The sequence below is a fragment of the Parasteatoda tepidariorum genome, chromosome 5, assembly GCF_982258835.1.
Source record: "Parasteatoda tepidariorum strain Cologne lab strain chromosome 5, Ptep-v5.0, whole genome shotgun sequence".
Taxonomy (NCBI): Eukaryota; Metazoa; Arthropoda; class Arachnida; order Araneae; family Theridiidae; genus Parasteatoda; species Parasteatoda tepidariorum.
Genome location: NC_141759.1, coordinates 96,079,988 through 96,106,483, shown reverse-complemented (window position 1 = coordinate 96,106,483; position 26,496 = coordinate 96,079,988). Strand labels below are relative to the sequence as shown.

General features: G+C 33.3%; 1 protein-coding gene across 2 annotated transcripts in view; it reads left to right on the top strand.

Moving 5' to 3' along the window:
• LOC107443541 (rabphilin-3A) overlaps window positions 1-22,813 on the top strand; it is a 105,939-nt gene extending 83,126 nt beyond the window's left edge. The window contains exons 14-19 of one of the 2 annotated variants that reach the window (XM_087164563.1): window positions 234-343; window positions 1,853-1,973; window positions 7,644-7,795; window positions 14,312-14,390; window positions 19,857-19,953; window positions 21,980-22,813. In XM_087164563.1, coding sequence (XP_087020689.1) covers window positions 234-343; window positions 1,853-1,973; window positions 7,644-7,795; window positions 14,312-14,390; window positions 19,857-19,953; window positions 21,980-22,104 — 684 coding nt within the window. In that variant the 3' untranslated portion in view covers window positions 22,105-22,813. Of the gene's footprint in view, window positions 1-233; window positions 344-1,852; window positions 1,974-7,640; window positions 7,796-14,311; window positions 14,391-19,856; window positions 19,954-21,979 lie in introns of both variants that reach the window. The other variant, XM_087164562.1, reaches the window with a different exon arrangement.
• The last annotated feature ends 3,683 nt before the right edge of the window (window positions 22,814-26,496 follow it).

Genomic DNA, 26,496 nt, shown 5'->3' with positions numbered 1-26,496 from the left:
CGATGAGGGAGAAAAAGAGACATGTATATCCAAGAAATTCTAAACCATAAAGTGGTACCGATACTAAGAAATAGGTCTACCGGAAAATTCGGTTTGCTATAGTAGTTAATAGTAGTAATAAAATGAGATTCTTATTTTTAAGACCTTACTACAATCGTGTCTTTTTAAGAATACCTTTAAATATTATCATTAATCTGTATATAAAACGTTGAATATGGCACTTTCTTTTCTAGATGGACAAATTAAGAACTAGAACTGTGCACAAAACTTTAAACCCTGAGTTCAATGAAGCCATTAGCTTTTATGGTATTTCTGATTATGATATTCAAAAAAGAACTCTCAGGTATATGTTCCATTTTCATTACTCAATTGTTTTTCTATTACAGGATGACAACGGTAAAAGTATTAAAAAAAAAGATTTATACTTCAGCTACTTGCATTTTTTTATTTTATAAGCGTCGTTGTACAGCCGACCCAATTTTTGGGTTTACGACTACTAATGTTCAACTCCGCGGCCTTGTAATTTGGAACCAAATACAGAAGACAAGGGAACTCCTCGGTCAAGTATTGGGAGAAATTTGCCTTCGTAGAGCACTTTTTGATGGAACTAACCAGCATTTGCGTTACATAGAGAGGAAGATCACGAGAACCTCCCACGGTTGACGTGGGGGGTTCTCGGTAAGGGGACTATGATACGTCATGATCCGTCTACCGCTGAGGATATTTCACGTCAGCACTGCGATCGGTAAAAGCCGAATGCGGAATTCGTATCGACCAGCTATCGCCAAGACCGAACCCCGGTTCACCTCATTGGAAGGCGAACGCTCTATACCCTGAGCCATCGCTCAATTTACTTGTATTATCACGCTTGTTTTGCAAGGCATGCAAAGGGTTCGATGTCAGTTCGATCCTGGGCGAAACCACGTTCCAAACACGTTATATATATATTTTTTTAGCCGTGGTGACTCAAGGGATAGAGCACTCGCCTTCCAATGAGGTGAACCGGGTTCGAATCCCGGCTGTGGATGGTCGATTTGAATTCCTCATTTGACTTACACCTACGACAGTGCTGACGTAAAATATCCTCAGTGGTAGGCGGATCATGGGTTAGAGTGCTAGGCTAACTGTGGGAGGTTTTCCTCTCCATGTAACGCAAATGCGTGTTAGTTCCATTAGAAAGCCTTCAACAAATTCATATTTCTCCTAATACTTGATACAGGAGTTACCTTATCTTCTAAATTGGACTCAAAATTACAAGGCTACGGAGTGGAACAGTAGTAGTCGTAAACCCAAACTTGGATCGGTTTTTCAACATCAGGGGTTAAACAACACCCATTTTGCCTATGGGTAATAAATAAGAAGTAAGAGTTGTTAGAGTATCGCATGCACACAAACTCTTTTCTTCAATTTTTTTAAATATATTTTTCCTGGTGACTTGTGTTAATAGCATTTAGAGTCAATTATGTTTTTCCAAGTCAAAGGATTTTGTTTGCTAATCATTAATACCTTCCTTCTCACTACCGTGAAAATGACGGATAGAGGTTTCTCCCTCTATTTCTCGCTCCCGTGATATTTCCGGGCTGGAGTATTCATTAGTAACGCGCCTATAAGAATAAAACTAATTCATTTCTTTTACCCGGAAAACATTTTATTTCTCATTTTACACACCAGATGGTAGTACCACGATATTTTTAAGGCAATTGTAGATAGTTAGTTTATTGTAAACTAGATGTCAGCACTATTCAAATACGTGTATTTGTGATTGGATAAAAAAAAGGCACTTTTATGACCGTTTTCTTGAAAATTAACCGATCGTTAAAGGGTTAAATATTAATGTGATAATTATTTTCAGAATGACAGTAATGGATGAAGATACACATTGCCATGAGCCTGTTGGCGAAATAAGGCTTTCCCTTAAGAAATTGAGACCACAACAGCCCAGCTATGCCACTGTGACCTTAGAAAAACCTAGGGTAAATATAAGTAATTATTTACTAATTTAAAAGTTGGCGAACAATCAATTAATATTTGAACTGTTTTAAAAAAAGTATTACATTTAAAGGTATAATCGCAAAAAGCATGTAACCTTACGCAGGGTTGTCACAAAAAAATGAACAAAATAGTTGCTTTTAGTAGCCTAAAGCACGAAAATAGTTGCCTAAATAAGAACAAAAATTTAGCAAAAATAATTGTCATATACCATGATACATTTAGTCAAGTTGGTGGCAAATACGATAATTTTTATGTCAACGCTAGTGTTCTAGCACTAAATTTTTACGTAAAAAAATTAGTATATTTGCAGAAAATTAAATACTTTTAATTACTAGAATTCATTCAATAAATATTTTTTCATTAAAAAAAACATACACTTTTTCTAAGAAATAACACTTTTTAAAGTGATTACTCAAGTCTAAAATTCATGCATCGTACTAAAAATTGGGATCTTTCAAATCATGCAGAATTTCTTAGCAATAACCGTTCAAAAGGCGATCGAGAAATGAAACAGACTTAGAATCTATGCAAATTGAACGCATTAAAAAGTGATGACTCAAATTTGCAATCGAACACTTTTTATTTTTTAATGTTTTAATTATTTATTTAATTGTTTTAAATTTTATTATTTTTATACTACATTTACTAAGAAAAGAAATTCAGTGTCTTCAGAAGAATTCGTGGGCTGCAGGTTTTCAACCCAATTGGGTATAATATAAAAAAAACACAACTACTTCCACTTAGTAGGAATAACATTTACCATGACGCAATGCTAATTTCTATGCCACTATCCACATAAATGCCACTATCCACATAAATCAATTATTAATCAAAAATCGAATATCAATTACTTTTCTTAATAATGCAATAAAATCTGGCGAGCGGCTATTTAAGCGATCAAACACTTCGTTTGTTTATTTGTGGCTTGAAGTTATGCTCGCAGAAAATGCCGTTCATGGGTTAAATTTAGTAGGAATAACACAACCTGTGACGTAGGCTATAGTATACCCAATTATGCTAAAAAACATTGCTAGGAGTGCAGAAAAGTCTCCTAATAGTCTCCTTTTCCTGAAAATAGTTGCTTTTTTTTAGTCTTTTCAGGCAAAAAAAGTTGCCATAGTCGCCTCATGCTGAAAATAGTTGCATTTTAGTCGCCTGTAGCAACCCTGCTTACGGCAACCTTGTGTTGGGATTTTCTACTTATTGTCACGAAAATGATTGTACTAAAAACCTTTTTTCAATGAAGCAAAAATATTGCAGTTTCAAACCTTTCATCCAAAAAGGATTAAAAATTAATTCTAAAGCATTTTTAAAAAGTATTGTCACACAAGTAAAATGGTTACTTAAGGCCTGGTTTCTTAGGACAGGACGCCGTCAGCTGGAAATCAGCGCTAACCTCTGATTGGTCCATTTGTGAGTTTGATAGTATACGTCATCGAGTTCAAGATGAGCGTTCGATGACGTACACTATCAAACTCACAAATGGACCAATCAGAGGTTAGCGCTGATTTCCAGCTGACGGCGTCCTGTCCTAAGAAACCAGGCCCTTAGGTCCATCATGACGTTTTAGCTGACGTCACACTATAGTGATAGGATCAAATTGCATTGTCCATTAAAATGTCATGACAAGGTGGATTTTAGCTGAGCATACAAGACGTTGCGAAAAGAAACCTTATAATGACCTAGATTTAAGATTTTTTTCACCTTGAAACTAGCTTTATTCAAGGAATTTTCCACGCTTGAAATCCCTAAGACAACCTCGATTTTCAGGTTTTTATATGGAAGGTTGTTTTCCAAGGTTTTGTACTAGGGTAATGTGCATAGAATAGAGCAGATAGTCGCAGATCTCGTTTTAAGATTAGAAGGTTTACGCGTAAACCGCATAAAAAACCTTGTTAAGTTTACATTAGAAGGTTTTTGCTGAGTGAAAATAAACCTTCTTTTGTTATCTGGGAAAGGTACGATAACTGTTAAGGGTTTCACGCGAAATTTGGTTTCTATACACACATGTATAACAAATATGAAAAAAATTAAGGGCAATTGTATTAAGAAACGAAATAAAATTCAAACGCGAAAGTAAAGGCTGTTACTTTTGGAAGGACTCAAGAACACCACCAAACAGACTTGTTGTCTTTTATGAATTTTATTAAGAAAGGTAAAGCGGGAAATTAAGCACAATGGTTTTATGCTAGTTCAGGCGCCATCTGTTGGCGTTAAATTAGAGTTGACATGAATATTAGGGTCAGAACAACTTTTTTTTTTAAATAAATATTAAAACCTCCCCATTGCGCTGTAATATTTATTATATCTCTATGTCTAATATGGTTTTCCATTGTTGTCTGTGCACTTTTATGGGACGGAAAATCACTTGGAAGAATCCAGTTTTCTGACAGTAATTTCCATATTGTTTTGGTTCACATGTAATATTTATTTTTCTTATTCTACTCTGTTATTATTACGTGTTTTTATTTTGATTGTTTTCTGAGTTAAGAATTTAAAATAGTTGTTTCGAAACTATGACGTGTAATCGGTGTCTTAAATATATTAACCGTTTTAAAATTATCATTTTTTAAAATTATTATTTTTATTTTATTCAGTAAAAGAGATTGAATTATTAAGAACTTAAACATAAGCTTCATGCACAATAGGATGCATGCATAAATTGTATTTATGTCATCGCATTTCATTGTATGTCATCCTCTTTGGTTAGAGAAAATATTAAATTATGGTTGCGAACCAAGTTTGATAAAACAATAAACCTTTAATTTTAAATGTTATTTTTGATAAAAAATTTTATGTTCACTAATAGATCTTAATCCTAAGAGAAACGTATGGACGTGGGAAGCGTATAGACGATTCGTACTATTTTCAACATAGAGGGCGCTGTCTAAAATAGGCTGAACTTGGTCTCACAATCAAAAATAACTACTGCGAACAAACAACAGTTATGAAAGTAACCAAAGAGCTTGGGATTGCTCGAAGTGTCATCTCTAGGCTTTGGAAACGATTTCAAGATGATGGAAATGTCAGTACACGTTGCATTACAGGTCGGCTTTTTCAGTAAATGTCAAAAGAAGCAGGTGGAGCATAGCCTCCTACCTGTCTCGTCAGCAGACTTCAGCTACTGGTACAACAGTTTCAAGGTCAACCATGTTTAGACGTTTGGGAAATATTGGTCTATAGGCTAAAGGCCACTCATGTGTGTTCCGCTTTCTGTAACTTACTAGCTCCAGTGATTAGTCGAAAGTAGAGAACTTGCAATGTGGAAAATGTAACGCTAATGCGATGTGTTCCCGACGAGTCTAGGTTTAGCTTGCAGTACGATTCGCGTCGGACTTTCATATGAAGAACGTCAGGTACCTGTTAAAACCAAGACTACATCATTGAGCCACTCGGTTACGGTGGTTCAAGATGGCTAGTTTGGGCTGGAATTATACCAGGCTCCAGAACATAGCTTCATGTTACCACCAAGACTACATCGTTGAGTGACATGGTTACGGTGGTTCAAGATCACTAGTTTGGGCTGGAATTATACCAGGCTCCAGAACAGAGCTTCATGTTACCACCAAGACTACATCGTTGAGTGACATGGTTACGGTGGTGCAAGATTTCTAGTTTGGGCGGGAATTATACCAGGCTCCAGAACAGAGCTTCATCTTACCATCAAGACTACATCGTTGAGCGAAATGGTTACGGTGGTTCAAAATGGCTTGTTTGGGCGGGAATTATACCAGGCTCCAGAACATAGCTTCATGTTACCACCAAGACTACATCGTTGAGTGACATGGTTACGGTGGTTCAAGATTACTAGTTTGGGCGGGAATTATACCAGGCTCCAGAACAGAGCTTCATCTTACCATCAAGACTACATCGTTGAGCGAAATGGTTACGGTGGTTCAAAATGGCTTGTTTGGGCTGGAATTATACCAGGCTCCAGAACATAGCTTCATGTTACCACCAAGACTACATCGTTGAGTGACATGGTTACGGTGGTTCAAGATTACTAGTTTGGGCGGGAATTATACCAGGCTCCAGAACAGAGCTTCATCTTACCATCAAGACTACATCGTTGAGCGAAATGGTTACGGTGGTTCAAAATGGCTTGTTTGGGCTGGAATTATACCAGGCTCCAGAACATAGCTTCATGTTACCACCAAGACTACATCGTTGAGTGACATGGTTACGGTGGTTCAAGATTACTAGTTTGGGCGGGAATTATACCAGGCTCCAGAACAGAGCTTCATCTTACCATCAAGACTACATCGTTGAGCGAAATGGTTACGGTGGTTCAAAATGGCTTGTTTGGGCTGGAATTATACCAGGCTCCAGAACATAGCTTCATGTTACCACCAAGACTACATCGTTGAGTGACATGGTTACGGTGGTTCAAGATTACTAGTTTGGGCGGGAATTATACCAGGCTCCAGAACAGAGCTTCATCTTACCATCAAGACTACATCGTTGAGCGAAATGGTTACGGTGGTTCAAAATGGCTTGTTTGGGCGGGAATTATACCAGGCTCCAGAACATAGCTTCATGTTACCACCAAGACTACATCGTTGAGTGACATGGTTACGGTGGTTCAAGATTACTAGTTTGGGCGGGAATTATACCAGGCTCCAGAACAGAGCTTCATCTTACCATCAAGACTACATCGTTGAGCGAAATGGTTACGGTGGTTCAAAATGGCTTGTTTGGGCGGGAATTATACCAGGCTCCAGAACATAGCTTCATGTTACCACCAAGACTACATCGTTGAGTGACATGGTTACGGTGGTGCAAGATTTCTAGTTTGGACGGGAATTATACTAGGTTCCAGAACAGAACTTCGTGTTACCACCATCGTTGGCTCCAGAACAGAGCTTCATATTTAAATCGGAACCATGAAAAGCCAAATTTAACGAGACATCGTTCTGGAATAACACGTATGTCTGTTTAGAGGTGTCATGGACGCAGAATTTGTGTTTATGGTTGACAACGCCAGTCTATCACCGAGCAAACATCGTAAACGAATGCCTTCAATTTCAAGATATCACCTGATTTAAGTCCGATAGAAAATGTGTGAGATATGCTTGGCTGACTGCAGTCTGTCAACCACCAACATGTGTAACGAAATTTCGGAGAGCATTGCTTGCTGAGTGAAGTAATCTTTCCCGAGATCAGCTGGATAATTTGATACTCTAGAGGCTTTAGGCGTTCTAACACGGACTCTGTATTTCATCGTATGAAAGACATGCAGTGTATTAATCATGATTCCAACCATATAATATTAAGTTATTGTAAAAGGAAATATTTTTTACAATTTCTACAGGGTGCTAAATTTGTAGTTTTTATGAATGGTATCATACGTACACCATCTTTTTTGTTCTTTACTTTTTGTTTAGTATATGTGCTTTATAAATAAGTTTGTTTTGTTCCTGAACCTCTATTTGCCAGAGCTGCCATTATTCCTAATGTATAAAATCTATACTAAAATATTTCTGATACCACTTTTCTTTCCTACACCTACCCGGTTCATGCCTTAAGCTCTTTATATGTTACAGTTTCTATGAAGTTCATTTGTAATTTTCTCTCACCGCTAATTCTTTGAACCTGCCCGTTTAATCGATGTTGATTAATATTTATAAACATGTTTATACTTCAATCAGCAGAGAGAAGATGGTGAAGACGAGTCCATGCGAGGCCAAATTCTTCTGTCCTTAATCTATTCAGATGAACACAATGCCTTAGTTGTCGGTATCGTCCGATGTGTCCGATTGCCAAGCAGAGAGAACAACGGATTTCCTGATCCTTTCGTTAAAGCGTAAGTCCTTGTTCTAATAAACTTTGTTTTAATACACCGGTTAAAAGTTACTCTGACTATAGCTGCCAACTTTTCAAACTTTTTCAAGAATATTTTTCGGACTGAGAACACTTCAATGTTTGATTCTAGGATTAATAATTTTAAATAAAAATGCATTAGCCGTAGTGGCTTAGGACAGTGTTCCCCAACCGGTACCGGTCCGTGGATCAATTGGTGCCGGGCAGCCCATTTCATAGAAACTGAATTTAAATTCCTAGGTTAATACACCAAATTAAATATATACTCGCTAACGCTCGCCAACCCCCGATAATTGCTACGCAATCCTATGTGGTTCACGCCGTGAACCATGGCTCGCTGCGCTCGCTCGCCAATGAACGCAATGTTCTAGCACAAAGACATAATATATTATCATCAAAGACATAGTATTTTATCATCAAAGACATAGTATTGTACTTATGTAGAAGAATTCTACCAATGTTCTTATTGGCTTTTAAAAAAGTATATTAGCTATTTAGATTGTACATGGTGAAAAAATCAAAACATTAGCTAAATAAGAAACATATTAGCAAAATAAATTATCAAATATTGCTTCACAAATATTCTGCATTTTAAAGCGTGAAAATTCAATGCATAAATAAACGCGAAATATAAAAAAATTCAATGCATTCAATACAAACACTTAAACGTTTTTTAGACGTTTAGGTAGCTCCCAGTAGAAAAATATCAATTCAACAGCGGCCTTTTAAAGCATTCTCACTTCAATTAATTAATTAATTCCTAATTGAGTTTAAATTAAATATTCGCGATCGCAACGAACTATAGGGGGCGTTGTTGTATGAGACGCATACCTGCGATTTCTATATGAACCGTCATTCAGTTACTCTGGAGACGTCGTTAATGTAGCGTGTAGCATTGCAACGTTCCTTCTTTAATGTGGCTTATTAAATTTAAAAAAGAAAAATGCTTGATCTTCTTTCTTGTACAACCGAAAACAAAATGGTATCTCTTTTTATTAGAGAAGGAACATCCAAAACACATCTGAAAAATATTTGTACATTAACAGAAAAAAATATGTATATTCTTATAAGAGTTAAAACCTAATGACCGAGAAATAGTATTACTAAATTTAATGATATAACATGAAAGGCCCATTTAAACTTTACATTCTATAGTTTTAAGAATCATATTAGTTCAAAAATTAAAATGAACAAAAAGTATACATAAGCCTCATAATTTTATGAAATTTAATTTTGTAAACAACGTTTTTTGACAACAATTTTTATCAAAAAATTTCAAGTTTCAATAAAAATCATTATTTAGAAACTAAGAAACGTAAAATAAAGAATGCTGACGAAACAAAAAAAAAAAAAAAACAATTCTTTTTGTCGCCATTCGTCTTTGGGATTTGCCAAAAACAAAACAAGATGCAATTTTATTTTTTCAGGAGGGAAATATTTTACCGAAAAAACGAAAATGTACCAATTCCCACAACATAAAACTTTATCTTGGCAAACGTACGTTTTGGAAATGTTATTTCATTTGGAATCTTATTCATCAGAGTTCATATGGCGATATGATTGTTTTGAATCTATGCTAAACTCTATATCGGCTCATTTTCCACCGAAATCCAATTAACTATTTTGATTTTAAATAAAGTGTTTTATTTTATGAACTGTCGCAAAAATTTTAAGTGTAGATTGGCGGCACTTAAAAACCGCCAAATCTGTAGCGGCGGTGGCGTTAATACGTCGTAAGTACCGAATTTTTATTGCATACTTTTCTGAATCATATTACTTCAAACATTGGAATATACAAGAAGTATACATAAACACATAATGTTATACCATTTAATTTTTCAAAAGTATTTTGAGAACAATTTTTATCAAAAAATTATAAACTAAAAAACGGAAAATAAAGAATTCTTAGGATAAAAAAAAACGATTTTAAGAATTATTAACATTGAAATAAAAACTTTCATATTGTTTCTTTTTTTATTATTCTTATAGTTCTTAATCAGACGTAAAAAACCATTCTGTAGAGAACCATCATCAAATGAAAAAAAAATATTTACAAGCAAATTTTTTATTGTAAAAATCATTGCACTTACCTGATTTATGATTCCCGGAGAATTCCAAAATGATAAGTTCCTTGTTTGAAAACTTTATTCTCAAATAATAGATACATAGTTTATACCTTCATTACTTTTAGATAACATACTACACAGCAAAATTTTATAATTGATATGAATTTGAATATGTAGCTAAAAACAGAATAGCTGAATTCTAGTTGAACTTATTCTTTCAAAATTAAAAAAAACTTACCAAGAAAACGATTTAAATTAATTAAGAATCAGCACAAATGGCACTATTTCAAGTAACTTGGATAATTTTTTATTGTTGTTTTCCGAATTATATGGATACAGAAATATATACTATTCTATAACGAAGAAGAATATGCTATAACTATTACAATTCTGTATGTTCTGAATTCATATTTATTCACTGGAATGACGAAAGCAATGTTGACTTCACTTTAATTCGTAATGAATTGAAGACAGAAGAAATGCATTTTACCTTAATACACACATCTGTAACAGTATCCGAAATCGGAAGTCATCAGTTGCAAGTTTGTTGATAATAGAAATTAAAAATTATTGAGGAATTTTTCTTCAAATGTTTGGCGTGTTCTGTTCCTGAAAGATTTACTAATATTCTGGAGATTTTTTTCAAGTTCTTCGGGCTTTTCCTTAGGGAAATTTTGTTTCTTATTTGCTGCTAAAAAATGGCGTCTGATTCAGTCAATGACTTTGATGGAACTAAATGAAAACGTGATAAATTAATGTCCGATATTTACAGGCTCCCGCTAGACGGCGTACTCGAGCGTTGCGATAGCGAATTGTCATGTTTTTAGTGCATGAATCTAAATTGAACAACCTGATAATGCTCACTCTGGTTATTGTTATCTGGTTGCTCACTACGTGCTCTTGCGCGCCGAATCCAATCAATTAAAAATGAACACTGTTGCCAGCGCGAGAAAAGAAATATCATCGGTTTTATTGATACATACATACATACGTACGTATTAGCGTTTTATATAATATAGATGTGTTCCATTAAAATTTTATTTATTTAAAAAGGGGGGTCCCCGAAGGTAGTGACATGAATTTTTTATTGTTTTAAAAAGTCAACAGAAGAAAAAGAAAACCACCGCAACTGTTTTCTCCTTCGATTAGTTTTAATTAAAAAAAATCAATCATCATAACTTTAAATATCATAAATAAAACACGAAAGCGCGGTGCGAAATTTACATTGGAACTAATGAAGAACATTAACAGCAACCAAGACAAAGCGACGGAATAAACTGGACATAAGCTAGACACTTCGGGTGTCATTGTCTCCAAACCCCCAGATGGAACCGTCTCATTGCAAAGAAACAAGCTCAGGGTTCTCATTGATTTAACGCTCTAGTAAGTTAAAATGTTAAATCCCTTTACATTTATTTTCTGGAGTAACTGTATTTTATTTTGAAGACATGTTTAAATACAATTAAATTTAAATTAATAAATCGAAATAATCTGAAATATAAACAATCAACGTCCGCCCCCCAGTGGTCCGCGGTGAAATTATCAAGCGTTGACAGGTCCGCGGTGATAAAAAGGTTGGGGAACACTGACTTTGGAGACAGAGCACTTGCCTCCCATTGAGGTGACCTGAGTTCGAATCCCAGCGACTGCTGGTCGCTGGGATTCGAACTCAGTGTGTTCATTCGAACTCCACACCCAGCTCGCACCGACTACGGTGCTAACGTAAAAATATACTCAGTGGTAGACGGATAATGGGTTAGAGACGTTTTGCCATCTGGCTAGTCGAGGGAGGTTTTCGTGGTTTTCCTCTCCGTGTAATGCAAATACTGGTTAGTTTCATCAAAGAGTCTTGTACAAAGCAATTTCTACCAGTACTTGATACATGAGTTCTCTTGTGTTCTGGATTGGGCTCAAAATTACAAGGCTACTGAGTTAAATATAGGTAGTCGTAAGTTCAAAATTGGGTTGACTGTTTAACGACTATCTATATTATATAAAACGCTAATACGTTCGTATGTATGTATGTATCAATAAAACCGATGATATTTCTTTTCTCGCGCTGGCAACAGTTTTCATTTTTAATTGATTGGATTCGGCGCGCAAGAGCACGTAGTGAGCAACCAGATAACAATAACCAGAGTGAGCATTATCAGGTTGTTCAATTCAGATTCATGCACTAAAAACATGACAATATTTAATTTAAACTCAATTAGGAATTAATTAATTAATTGAAGTGAGAATGCTTTAAAAGGCCGCTGTTGAATTGATATTTTTCTACTGGGAGCTACCTAAACGTCTAAAAAACGTTTAAGTGTTTGTATTGAATGCATTGAATTTTTTTATATTTCGCGTTTATTTATGCATTGAATTTTCATGCTTTAAAATGCAGAATATTAGTGAAGCAATATTTGATAATTTATTTTGCTAATACGTTTCTTATTTAGCTAATGTTTTGATTTTTTCACCATGTACAATCTAAATAGCTAATATACTTTTTTAAAAGCCAATAAGAACATTGGTAGAATTCTTTTACATAAGTACAATACTATGTCTTTGATGATAAAATACTATGTCTTTGATGATAATATATTATGTCTTTGTGCTAGAACATTGTGTTCATTGGCGAGCGAGCGCAGCGAGCCATGGTTCACGGCGTGAACCACATAGGATTGCGTAGCAATCCTCGGGGGTTGGCTAGCGTTAGCGAGCAGGGGGCGGAGCCTCCTAGTTATAAAATAAAATAAAAATGCTTCTGACTAACACGACGTGTGAACTAGTTCAGATATCAAGATTATCTAAAAATGGTGATTACCTCATTTAGAAAAAATATGCCACAAAAAGCGTAAAAATATGCCACACAAATATGGCACAAAAACTCGGCAGCTATGTAACTGGGGTGTTCCAATTTGTCCCAAATAAATGCATTATGGCTAACTTTATACGAATAACCCTCAGACTCAGAATTTTTATTAAACATACTTTTTCATGCTTTTTTTCATTATCTTGTATTAATTTAGATCAAAATAAGTAAAAAATATTATATTTTAATAATTTGTGTTTATGAAATGCAGCATAAAACACCAGTATCTTTTTCTGCGTCAAAGGTAAAATCTTCCAAACAATATTTCTTATTTGCAGTTATTTAGATCTGAGAGAAACAGTTATTTATCGTTTCCTTTAATTCACGAAATCATTTATTGATTAATTTCTTAATGTGAAATTTTTTCAAAAAATTCATACTTCTTTTTTTGTATTCTAGTACAAATATAATTCCGATAATCTAACTGATTCTTTTAGTAACTATGAACTGTTTTTTTTTTTTTTTTTTGGTACTTAAAAAGTACCAAAATATATTTTTTATAGTAATTTGAGAGCCAGAAAAAATATAAGTAAAAAGGACACATGCCCCATCTGCGTCAAAGAGTTAACACAAGCCTTTATTCAATTATGTGAAAAGTGGATTATATTAAGAGTAATAGTACAGTGCACAAAATGAGAGCATCTAAGTAACTTTTGATCTAATGATTAGATTTTCGTCTTTTAATATTAATGGCTCGAACGCTAAACCTTAAATATACTAAATAATTTGTGCAGATGTTATTGACTATGAAACAAAAACTTTCTGAATTAGCGTACATTTTTTTGGAATTCTTGGCGCACAAAGCATGGGTAAGGGGGGGGGGATAATGGAAGTTACCGTGTCCAATAGTTAAGACATGAGAATGATTGAAAGTTAAGATATTTCCATAATGTCAATTTCTGCACATTTTGCTTTCGCAAAGAATTTTCAAAGTATTTAATTATTTATTTGATTTGTGGTGTAACTACCACTACAGTTATTAAACATCAATTTTGTAGTATATAAAAATCGTTAACTGGAACGGGTAGTACGGTAATTGATAGGTTTTTATCAAAGGTTGGCATGGATTTTATTTCTTAAGGATTATTCATTAGATTGATTCACATCGATTTTTTTTAATAATTTTAAATTGCGCACCTTCTAATGGTGTAAAAATCAATAATGCTTAAAATTTAAAAACTTTACGATTCGCCGGTAAATTAAATAATAAAAAAATATAAATAACTATAAAAATTAACTTCTTACGTGGAATTATCTTTCGATAAAAATTCTTTTATAATTAAAAACATTTATTTTCTTTCTATCATTTTATTAGTCACAGACATACAGCGAAATACACAAAAAGTATAAATATGATTAAGAGATTCAAAATTTCAACCACTCTCTTGCCTAAACTATTCGAACCATATTTTCAATATTGCTGCTTCCTCCCCCCTAGAGTAATAATTTGTTCCCTAGAGTAATTAAGTAAAGAAGTATTTTTTATGTTATCTTAATTGGCACTTAAGAATATCTAAAAATTGACATTTTAAATTTAATCAAATTATTTATTTTACTTTCATTTTTGTTCTAGACAAATGAAACCTGACCCAGTGCGACGTCGATTTAAAACGTCGATAAAGAAAAAAACACTAAATCCAGAATACAACGAGGTTTGTGCATTATTTAATAATTAATAATTATGATAATTTTATAATAATTAATACTATTTATTTATTCAGACTTATGTATAGATAAAAATATATATAGCTCTATGTATAGTAATAACATGGCGTTATGTATAGATTAATGACAAACTAATGCACTAAAGTATGAATATAAAAAAAAATTTCTTATAATATTAATGTTAAGTTACTTAAGTTTTACATAACTTTTGCAATTTTTAAACATTGAATTTAGCATCACTTGTGCTAAAAATGTTGCTACCGAAAAAAAGAAATATGTTTATGTTTAAGGTTTTAAGTTAAAATTTTTAGATTGCCGTAACCTAATTTTTTTAAACTCTTTTTATATTTATGTTTTCTTTAGCATACTCTATTATAATTAACGGAAGAATTAACGAAAGAATTTAACAATCATGTTGATTATAACAAAAAAATTTTAAATCGTAGTTAAATTGGATTTTAATTGGCCTGTAATTGTGTTAAATAATAAATAAATCTTAAATAAATAAAAGTTCTATCACTAATTCCCAATTTAAAAATATCCTGCTTTAAAAATACGTTATTAAAAATGAAGAAATTTCAAGCTTCGTGTTAAAAACTAACCAAATTTAAAGAAATAAAAACATTTATGATTGAAAAGGTGCCAATATTTACCCTGTAATATTTTAAGTGTTAGTAAAATAATAGCTAAATACGTAATTCTTTTATAAAATATTTTTCCCAACATTTTTAAGAAAACTTTATCCGACCTTTCATATGTGCCGTTGAATTATTTAAATACATAGATGACAAAAATCACTTAAAATCGTTTATTAATTCAATAACCAAAAATAAAGCATACATTTTGCTACCATTTTATGTTTTAATACACACAAAAAATTATATGATATCTATACATAATAATAAAAACGGCTGTGTGTGTGTGTCTGTAATCACAATATATCGCCCCAGAAGCCTCGCCCAGGCACGAAACTCGGCACATAATTGTGTTTTGACATAATGAAGAAGTATTTTTTTTCTTTTTCAAAAATTTGGATTAGTTTCTTAGTTATCAGTCATTTTGTAAGAAAATCTATGCTTTTTCGTCTTCAACGAGCCATATTCAAGAAACTATTAAAAAATGCATATACTTTTCTCCACTCTTATAAATGTATGCTAATGCAAACCTTACAATTGAAATATTAATTTTCGACAACTTAAACCAATAATATACGAAGGAATTAATAATTTAATTGTAAGGTTCGCATTAGTTTACATTTATCAAAGTGGATAAAACTTTAACTTTTGTACTAAAAATGTGGCAACATATTAGATACGTAAATAGAACGCTACGCTTTGATATATTTATCGCTGTTCATAATTGTTAAAATAAGTTTTTCTTCTTCTTTCCACGCTCTTTTTTTTTTTCTTTAGCGAAGACGATAAGGGAAAATTATACTTGAGGATGCCCCTTGGCGAAATTGGTGACTTATGTTTGGCGCTATTCCTGTTTGCGCGGAACACCGTGGTAACAGAAATAACGGCCAAAACATAATGATATTTCAAAAAACATTGGAAAATTTCAACAAAACATCGGATAAAGCTTGCAATGAACCCAATATAAGCAAAATTAATAAATACAATAAAAAGGATTTTGAATCGAAGCAAAAATTAATGGAGTAGGTGCAGAAAGAAAAGGAAAAAAACAACAACTCACTTCTTCATTAAGCTTGAATATACTCAGATTTAGGTGCACAGAATTATCTAATAACAGTTAGATACTGTCTAAATTTATCGTGAATAGAATCTGTGTACCTCCATCGTCACATAAATTCGGCGAAATATGAATCGAAAATGGCGTTTGTGGTACCGAACTGGTGATGACATTTTTTTATAAAGTCCCTTTTTATGACTGCCCACATACCTTCGATGTTATTAACCAGAAGTAAAAGTAACCTTACCAGCCGGTATCTAACGAAGAACTAATGGACCTCTGAAATTACTTATACCGTTGAACATTAATAACACTAAAATCTAAACCGTTGAGAATCACGATTGGGTTTCAACATTGTCCAGCTTGGCGATCAACCGCGATCACAACTTGGCGAGAATCAAGGGGCACCCTCAAATATAGTCTACCCGACGTTAATTTTTGTAGCGATATAGAAATAAAAATTAAGAAGGTTACCATACCTTTTTTTAAGAAAAAAAAACAAGTCTCCACCTGATAGTTATATTATAGGTTAGGTTACCATAGCAAAGTTACATCTTCAAACATCCTCAAGAGCTATAACACATCTGCAGCAGAACTGGATATGAAGACAAAATTGCAGGACAGAAACACTTTAATTGTCCACTAATCTTCAGATTTCCTGCTATGTTTTAAAAAACTTTATTTGTGGAAACCTTTAGCGTGGCGGACAACTGGCCGCCTTAAGGCCTGGTTTCTTAGAACAGGACGCCGTCAGCTGGAAATCAGCGTTAACCTCTGATTGGTCCATTTGTGAGTTTGATAGTATACGTCATTGAACGCTCATCTTGAACTACAATTGCCGTCCAACTCAACTGCAGTTGGATTACAACGTGACGTTAACCACAGAAGCAATGGCGGACAACATCCATAGCACATTGAAATCAGCCAAGATTTTGATTTTGACATTAAACATATAGCTTCTTCATTAAACATAGGACTCTTCATTTAACTCAGCTATAATGTGTTTTTTCTTGGACAAAGTCATTATTTGTTCTCTAAAACACTAGTCGACAATAACAAAATCAATACAAATTCAAAATAAATATTTGTTTACGTTATTAACGCATGCGCAATGAGAAATAATGTCTGCGTTGGACCGACTGCTCAAGCTGAGCTAACAAAAAAGTATTTTTTTGGCGTCAGCTCTACGTCAACTTTCCGCTGACGCTCAGATAAGGCGCTTGTCCTAAGAAACCAGACCTTTAGGCGGCTAGTATAATAATAAACATATATGCTTCAAAATTAAAAATCAATCGTTTAAGCTTTAACAGAATATTGGCTTAAACTTAAGATAATTTTTATAGTGTTCTTGTTCTTAAATAAAACCGCGGTATACAAAATACAGTTTTTTGTCATAATAGGTATAAACAATATTTAAATACAATTATTAAATGCAGTTTTTAAACGCAATTAATATTTACAATTTTAATACAAATAATCTACGCAATTTTTAAATACTTTTACAGTATTTAGTATTGTGATCGTAGTAAATTCTATCTGTGTTAGATTCTGCTCCGCGATACTTTGCCAACTTAATGTTCCATCTAACAATATTTTTCTCAGGCAAGATTCAATTCTACTATGTTCTGTCCTTGCCATAATCCGTCTGATGATATTTAGTTTATTTAAGGTACGGTTCCGCGATAGCAGAACAAAGAATCCCACAATATTTCACCTTAATTCTTCTTTTCCTTTAATATTTTCAACGATAAAATAATTAATGTACGCAACAGTTAATATACAATTAATATACTCAATTTTATAATTTCTAGAATATTTAGTATTGCGACCATAGTAAATCCTACCTGTGCTAGATTCTTTTGTACTATATTTTGCCAACTTAGTATTTCATCTGACAATATTTTTCCCTGGCCAGATTCGATTCTGCTCTTTTTTGTCCTTACCATAATTCATGTGATGATATTTTTGTTCATCTGAGGTATAAGTTCCACGATGAATTGTCAGCACAAGAACCGATTCTGCTATATTTTGTCCTTACCATAATCCATCTGATGATATTTTGTTCATCTGAGGAGGTTCTACGATGTATTGTCAGCACAAGAATCGATTCTGCTATATTTTGTGCTTACCATAATCCATCTGGTGACATTTTGTTCATCTGAGGTATTCTACGATGTTCTGCGATGTATTGTCAGCACAAGAACCAATTCTGCTATATTTTGTCCTTACCATAATCCATCTGGTGACATTTTGTTCATCTGAGGTATTCTACGATGTTCTGCGATGTATTGTCAGCACAAGAACCAATTCTGCTATATTTTGTCCTTACCATAATCCATCTGGTGACATTTTGTTCATCTGAGGTATTCTACGATGTTCTGCGATGTATTGTCAGCACAAGAACCAATTCTCCTATATTTTGTCCTTACCATAATCCATCTGGTGACATTTTGTTCATCTGAGGTATTCTACGATGTTCTGCGATGTATTGTCAGCACAAGAACCAATTCTGCTATATTTTGTCCTTACCATAATCCATCTGGTGACATTTTGTTCATCTGAGGTATTCTACGATGTTCTGCGATGTATTGTCAGCACAAGAACCAATTCTGCTATATTTTGTCCTTACCATAATCCATCTGGTGACATTTTGTTCATCTGAGGTATTCTACGATGTTCTGCGATGTACTGTCAGCACAAGAACCAATTCTGCTATATTTTGTCCTTACCATAATCCATCTGGTGACATTTTGTTCATCTGAGGTATTCTACGATGTTCTGCGATGTATTGTCAGCACAAGAACCAATTCTGCTATATTTTGTCCTTACCATAATCCATCTGGTGACATTTTGTTCATCTGAGGTATTCTACGATGTTCTGCGATGTATTGTCAGCACAAGAACCAATTCTGCTATATTTTGTCCTTTCCATAATCCATCTGGTGACATTTTGTTCATCTGAGGTATTCTACGATGTTCTGCGATGTATTGTCAGCACAAGAACCAATTCTGCTATATTTTGTCCTTACCATAATCCATCTGGTGACATTTTGTTCATCTGAGGTATTCTACGATGTTCTGCGATGTATTGTCAGCACAAGAACCAATTCTGCTATATTTTGTCCTTACCATAATCCATCTGGTGACATTTTGTTCATCTGAGGTATTCTACGATGTTCTGCGATGTATTGTCAGCACAAGAACCAATTCTGCTATATTTTGTCCTTACCATAATCCATCTGGTGACATTTTGTTCATCTGAGGTATTCTACGATGTTCTGCGATGTATTGTCAGCACAAGAACCAATTCTGCTATATTTTGTCCTTACCATAATCCATCAGGTGACATTTTGTTCATCTGAGGTATTCTACGATGTATTGTCAGCACTAGAATCAATTTTGCGATATTTTGTTCTTGCCATAATCTATCTGATGATATTTTCTTCATCTGAGGTATGGTACCACGATGTATTGTCAGCACGAGAATAAATTCTGTGATATTTTGAATTAATACCAATTTTTTTAATCTTTTTAGTGATTTTTTTTTCATTTATAAAAAGAGCAAGAAAACGAAAAGTAACACAAAAAGTATTCTGATTATATACGGTAACCACGAAGAATACCGTGGATAATCGTGGGTTTACTAATTTGATGACAAACAAATTTGCGAAATTAGAAACAAATATAGGAATTTTATCGTACTATTATTTTGCAATATATTATGTACTTTATTTAATGAAATGTTGTATTTCTTAATTTAGCAATTTGCATTTGAAGTGGATCCCCAAGATATGTTGAAAAGAACATTAGAAGTAACTGTGTGGGACAAAGACACAGCAAAGTCAGAGCTTTACATAGGTAAACGATTAAAATTATTCCGAAAAACTGGATAACAGCAATAAAGTGATTAATCTCCTATACATGTACGAAAAAGTAAAAGGCGGTGGCAAATTATTTCGCTAGTAGTTTTTCCTAGTCTAAAATGAAATATCGTTGCCATCAGCTTTCACAAATATTATTTTTAAAGGGATAGAGCGCTTGCCTCCCAATGAGGTGACCCAGATTCGAATCCCAGCAATGGCTGGCAGATACAAATTCCGCAACCAGTACGCACCGATCACAGTGCTGACGTTAAATATCCTCAGTGGCAGACGGGTTATGGGTTAGAGTCCCCTTGCCGTCAAGCTAACCGAAGGTTTTTTTCATGGTTTTCCCAGTAACGCAAATGCGAGTTAATTCCATCAAAAAGTCGTCCACGAAGCCTAGTTGTATCACATACTATATCCTGGTGTTTCCTTGTCTTCTGGATTGAGTTCAAAATTACAAGGCTATGGAGTTGAGCATTGATAATTATAAGTTCAAAATTGGGTCGGCTGTTCAACAACGGTTATAAAAAAAAGAGAGCAGATAATATTATACTTCAATTTTAATTTAAGTGGACACAGGATCGTTAATGTGAAAAATTAATTTTTTTCTTCTTTTATAAATAGATGTTTTTCAGTTTTGTTCAGCCATGCATAGTGTTAATGGATAATACTGATTTATTTATTATTTATGTTTACCCCCCGTTATTAATGTTTTACATTTTTTTTACTCTATAACTTACATTAAATAGAAAACATGAACAGAAATTGGTCTATAGTAGTTGTAGAATAAGCATATCAACAGTTATCAACTCGCACTTTCAGTGGTAAAGAGTTTGTCTATCATAATATTAGATTATTTTGTTTTGTTTTACTACTATTTTCACGTAAAATATTATTGATCTACACACCACTCAACCATAGTCAAGCCTTAAGCCCCATTTTAGAGGGCTCTATATTTTGACAATCATGGCAGGAATGCCGTGTAACTTTGACCCCGGTCAGACAACGTGGACTGCCCCTGATCTGGCACACCTCCTTCTAAACTTCTTCACAATAACTAACGAGACTACTTTTAAAAACTAAACTCAGTGCGCGACACTCATAGAAGGCCAAGGCCTACTATGCCCATCTCAGTTTTCTAGACCTTGGGCTCTGGGGTGCAGGAGCAGATGTTGTGGTTAGGTGGTCAGCCGAACGCGGAACCCCTAGTGTTTAGTTCCCAAGCATGCTTGGTATTCATTTATCGACCCACTGAAAGGATGAAAGGCTGAGTCAACCTTGCCCGGCCTGAGGATCGAACCCAGGACCAGTGGCACGAGAGCGCGAAATGCTACTACTCAGCCACCTGGCGTCTAGACTACTTTTAGCCAAAGCAGATTTAACGTGCTTTTTTCAGCAAATACACGTCAGTTGCTTAGTTAGCTCCCTGAATCGAACTTACAAACCCCGGCTCTTCACCAGCAAACTGAGCGACGCCTTTACCACCTGCGCTTAATGTTGATCTTTATTACTTAAGCCAGTGTTTCCCAAACTTATGATTTTTGTGTACCCTTTCTATATTTTTCGTAACGCTGTGCACCACTAATAAAAAAAATGAATGTACTTTTTACTATAAAAAAATTGCGAAAAAGTTAAAAGTCACAACTGGCTGCTGACACCACTAATTATTAACTGTTAACTGTGCAAAAAATGGCCAATAGAAAAATACATAATGGTAAATTTCATGGCTAGCTTCGTTTTTAAATAAAATTTTTTGAAATTTTCGTTCTTTGCAAGATATTTCGCATAAGAACGCGTACCCCCGCTAAACAGTTCCCGTACCCCTAGGGGTACGCGTACCATACTTTGGGAAACACTGACTTAAGCTATGTGCTTCTTGACTATTTTAAAAACTAACAAGTGGTGGTGAAATTATTTCTAAGCAAAAACGCTTAATGTCACGTCTGAACATGACATCATTGTCACCGAACATTTTAATGCGTGTAATCATTGTTAACAATTATTTCCATCTGTTTCAGGGGGTCTAGCCTTGAACATGCAGTCTAAAGGAGAAAGACTACGCCATTGGTTGGATGTCATGAGCAATCCTAATAGAAGAATAGAGCGATGGCATCCTTTAAGTAATGTTGTCTTCATCGATTGAGAATCGATCATTGTTACGATTAATCGGTCTTCATCTGAGTTTTAAATTGATTCCAAGGGAAATGGAATCTCGCCTTCTGTCAATGAAGCTTCGGCGTTTAAGTGGAGTTCTTTGTATGACTCCTCAGAAGGGGCTGTGCTAGCATTAGTTCTTTCAACAATAGCTTAGAACAATTACTATTCTATGTCAGAATATCTAATAGCTTTAAATATTTTATGTCATCTAATATCACGAGAAAGCACATTTTGATCTAATCGTCCAAAAGTCAGCATCATGAAATATTAGATAATTTATACAAGGGACTTCATTCCCTGATTTACAAAAACTATTATTAAAAATACTATGAATGGATTAGGTTATAATTATATGACCAACGGTATCTCACTCATTGTGGTGGTCCTGAAAGAGTGGATACCACCTCTGGAGAACGCACTAGGTCTGCTCATCGGCAAGACCGATTGTGCAGCTCATTGGAAATAAAATAAAAAAATAAAAATAAAAAGGTTATAATTATAAGATTTAATTATATCCTATTCCATATTACTTACTGTAAATAGCCCATAAGATTTTAATTAACATAGTTTGAAGTTGCATTTTGATGTGGCTTATCAATTTGTAGTAAGTGCGTGGTGCCATCTCTCGGCAAAGGATTTAAATATTTTTGAAAAGGCATGGTGTACTGTTGCCTTACTCTGGATGAAAAGAAAAATTTCTTTAAAAAAAATTTAAACTAGGTATTTTCTTATAATAAGCCATTTAATTAAAATGCAATCATTGGAAGGCTTTTAGGAATATAATGATTAGCCTCGTTTTCAAATTTTTCATACGAATGTTTTGTCTAAAAACATAAAAATTTCCCCGTAGACTGTAGGAGGTTTCTGTTTAGTGTGCTAAGGCATAGCGATCATTTCTGACACTTGTAAAGTACGTTTCGAAAAAACGTGTCTTTATCACTATATTGACCCAAGCTTTTTAATTTAACAGAAATATATATATATATTTTTTAAAACCTACAAATTTTACTTGCAGTATACACACGTAATAAATTAAAATGATCCGACATTTTGTGGTGCTGCCTCTTGGAATATAATTAATGTGCCTATTTTTAAAAATGATGTCCCAAAATGAGTATTCATAGTTGCTGTAAAATATTTTGTAAAACTGTAATTTAATTTATCAGATATTCTCATGATATTCTCCGATATTGTACAGCATTGTTATACCTTAGATATTCTATGGGAAAAGTCTATGATACATATAATATGATTATTCATACATGAATTATCAATTCATTATCCAATTTTTTTGCTTTTTATTCGAAAAAAGTAATTTCAGTAACAGAAGCTGCTTCCACTTTTTGTATGAAGCAACTAGAGTCTGTACGCTTATTCAAAAATAGAAGTTATTTTCATTTTCAACAAAATAAAAAAAAAATCTGAATAGCACGAACGAAGATTTGAAACTGGACAACTCGTAATTTATTAAATGAAATTATAAATATTTAAAATTAGTTAATGTGCAAATGTGTACATTTGTTATAAACGTCATTGAATATTGTATAAATTGTCTTAGACATTATAATGCCTGCAGAACTTTAACCAGGAATTAAAAATTATTTGTTTAATTTGCAAAATTTTTCCATTATATTGACTTACACTAAGAAAATACTTCAATTTGAGAGTTGCGCAGGTATATGTCATGCCGAAATAAGCATGAAATGTTTTATGCCAGTATAATAAGTTTTACGATGTAGCATTCAATGGAGGTTTCTACACTCTTTTTTTTTTATGCATAATATTTTACTTCTACAACGTAAGATAAATTTGTCCATATTTTTCTGATATTATAAGGTAATGTATGCAATATTAAAAAATTATCTACCACGTGTTTTTTTTTTTAAAATTTCTTTATTTTTATTTATTTATTTATTTTTACTTTAAGATGATTCTGTTTTTTTTTAAATTGCAATATAAAAAAAAATTTATAAATTTCCCTTTGAAATAAATAATTTCTTATAACAAATTTTATTAGATTACAGCATAATAAAAATTCTGGAATAAATATCACCATAGCCTGATAAATAGTGTTACTGCCAAAAAATCGTTTTAAATTTTTAATTTTCTAATAAGAATTTCTTTTGTTAACTCTTCACCTTTAAAAAAAAAACTTTCTGATTAAAATTTAAGTTCTTAAATGGTAGTGAGTACTATCACCTTGATTCTCTCTCATAAGTGCAACTAACAAAAATTATCCGCATTATAAAATCTGTCATATACCAACAGTAACGCTAAGTTTTTTAATTTGAAATAAGCAAATAGAAATACAACAATATGCAAATAAAAATTACATAAATAACTTGTTGAATATGTTATCAGTGTAATTTATCTGAACAAAATAGAATGTAAAATTGTAGCTCTTACGTGTGGTTATTCGCAAGAATAATCTATCAGTAAGAATGAATTCTCACAGTATTATTCCATGAATGCTGTTGTAGATGTTCAGAAAGAAGGAAATGTTCCATTAACTATTACATCCGAAAAAATGCTTTAACTCATAAGCATCTTTAAGAGAACGAAGGTTCCAATTTTAAGGAACCGCTTACTATAAAGCATATTTTCACCGAACGCAAACTTGAAACCCAATGACTTCACCATTTCGGTACTTTAATCCACCATTATTAATATTAGTTGGCGATTTTGGAAGTTTTTTTAAATTGGCGTTAAGTGGCCAAACTGGCTCGTCAAGAACTCTCAACTAAATATCATACATCAGAAAATGGGAAGATTATTAGCTTTTTTTCTGCTTTTGGAGATCATTATGGAGATCTTTCAATGAAAAAAATATGTTCCGGTTAACTTCAAAAATCAAAACATTTATTTATTTATTGTTCGATTTATTTATTCATATATTTTTTTTTACCTGTTTATTTTTATGTATTTATTTTTTATTTATTTACTTTTATCCATTTGCTCCTTTTTATTTATTTTTTGCTTTATTTTACTTATTTTGTTTACAATATAAAATGAATTTTGTTCAATGAGAAGAAAAACATCTACTTATTTATGTTTACTTTATTGGTCCTCGTTAAACTGTTCTACCGTAAAGTGCTCGACTTCGGGAGCAGGTCGTGTCGGGCTACCGTAGAGGGAGTGCCCTCCCCTCTGCTGAGAATCAAAATTGTAATGGCATGTCTTCGGATCATCCTCAAGGATGTTTCTCAGACCGTCGCCAATAGCCCATTGTGCAGCTCTAGTGCGACTTAAATGAACTACAACATGTTTACTTTATTTTTCATTGTTTGTTTACATTGGCAAATAATGACATTTCATTAAACGATAAGAATCAAAATACTTATATTGTTTCACAATAGACCCGCATTTTATTATTAGCCCATTCATTCAGGCTAACATCAAAATGACTTCAAATTAATTTGTCTGTTTTTTTTTCCTCTCAAATTTTTATCCATTCAATATTTTTGAGCCATGAACAAACAAAACAAAAACGGGGCACCACCAATGCAACAATTAATAACAAATTGGGTACTTTCACTTCAAGAAGAAGATCACAAATACCCACAATTGCGGTCCGCAATTGTGGGTATTTGTGATCTTCTTCTTGAAGTGAAAGTACCCAATTTCACATGTTATTAAGGTTTTAGAGAATTTGCATGATATTACTGTTTAAAATACCGCCATTAGGGTTCAAATTTCAACCCATTTTTCTGAGAAGGAATTATTTTTAATTTTGATATAAATGGTGCTATTTTTGCTCTCTATAATAATAATAATCTCTTCTTCATTTGAGGAGCATGCACATTTTTCTCAATCTGGTACAACATATCTTAAGTTTTAGCAGCAAAATGGGGAAAAAATTGTGATCTTAGTGGTAAATCTTTTGATCTTCCACTAAAAGCGGTAGATTTGATACAAGAAATTTCAATCTTTCATGTTTTTAGAAGAAGATAAGAGATCTTAATCTTTCGTGTTTTTAGGGGCAGGTATTCATTTTTTTTATGCTTCTAGTAGGAGATAATCAACAACAAATCAAGATCTTTCATGCTTTCACTGGTAAAATTTTTTTATCCTCCACTAAAAGCTGTAGATTTGATAAAAGAAATTTTAATGTTTCACGCTTTCAGCGATGAATTTTTTATCTTCCACAAAAAGTGATAGATTTATTACTAGAAATTTCGATATTTCTGTTCCGAGACTCTATCAGAAAGTAAAATATTCTGTCGTTCTCTTCTTCTACTCAAAATAATAAACCTGACTCCAACTTATAGTAAAAAACAACGACATTTTATTTACTCAACAATTTTAAGACGATCATTTTTTGTTCCACAAAAAGAAGTAACGTTGCCATAACAACTCGGCAGGTTTAAAATAAATCAAA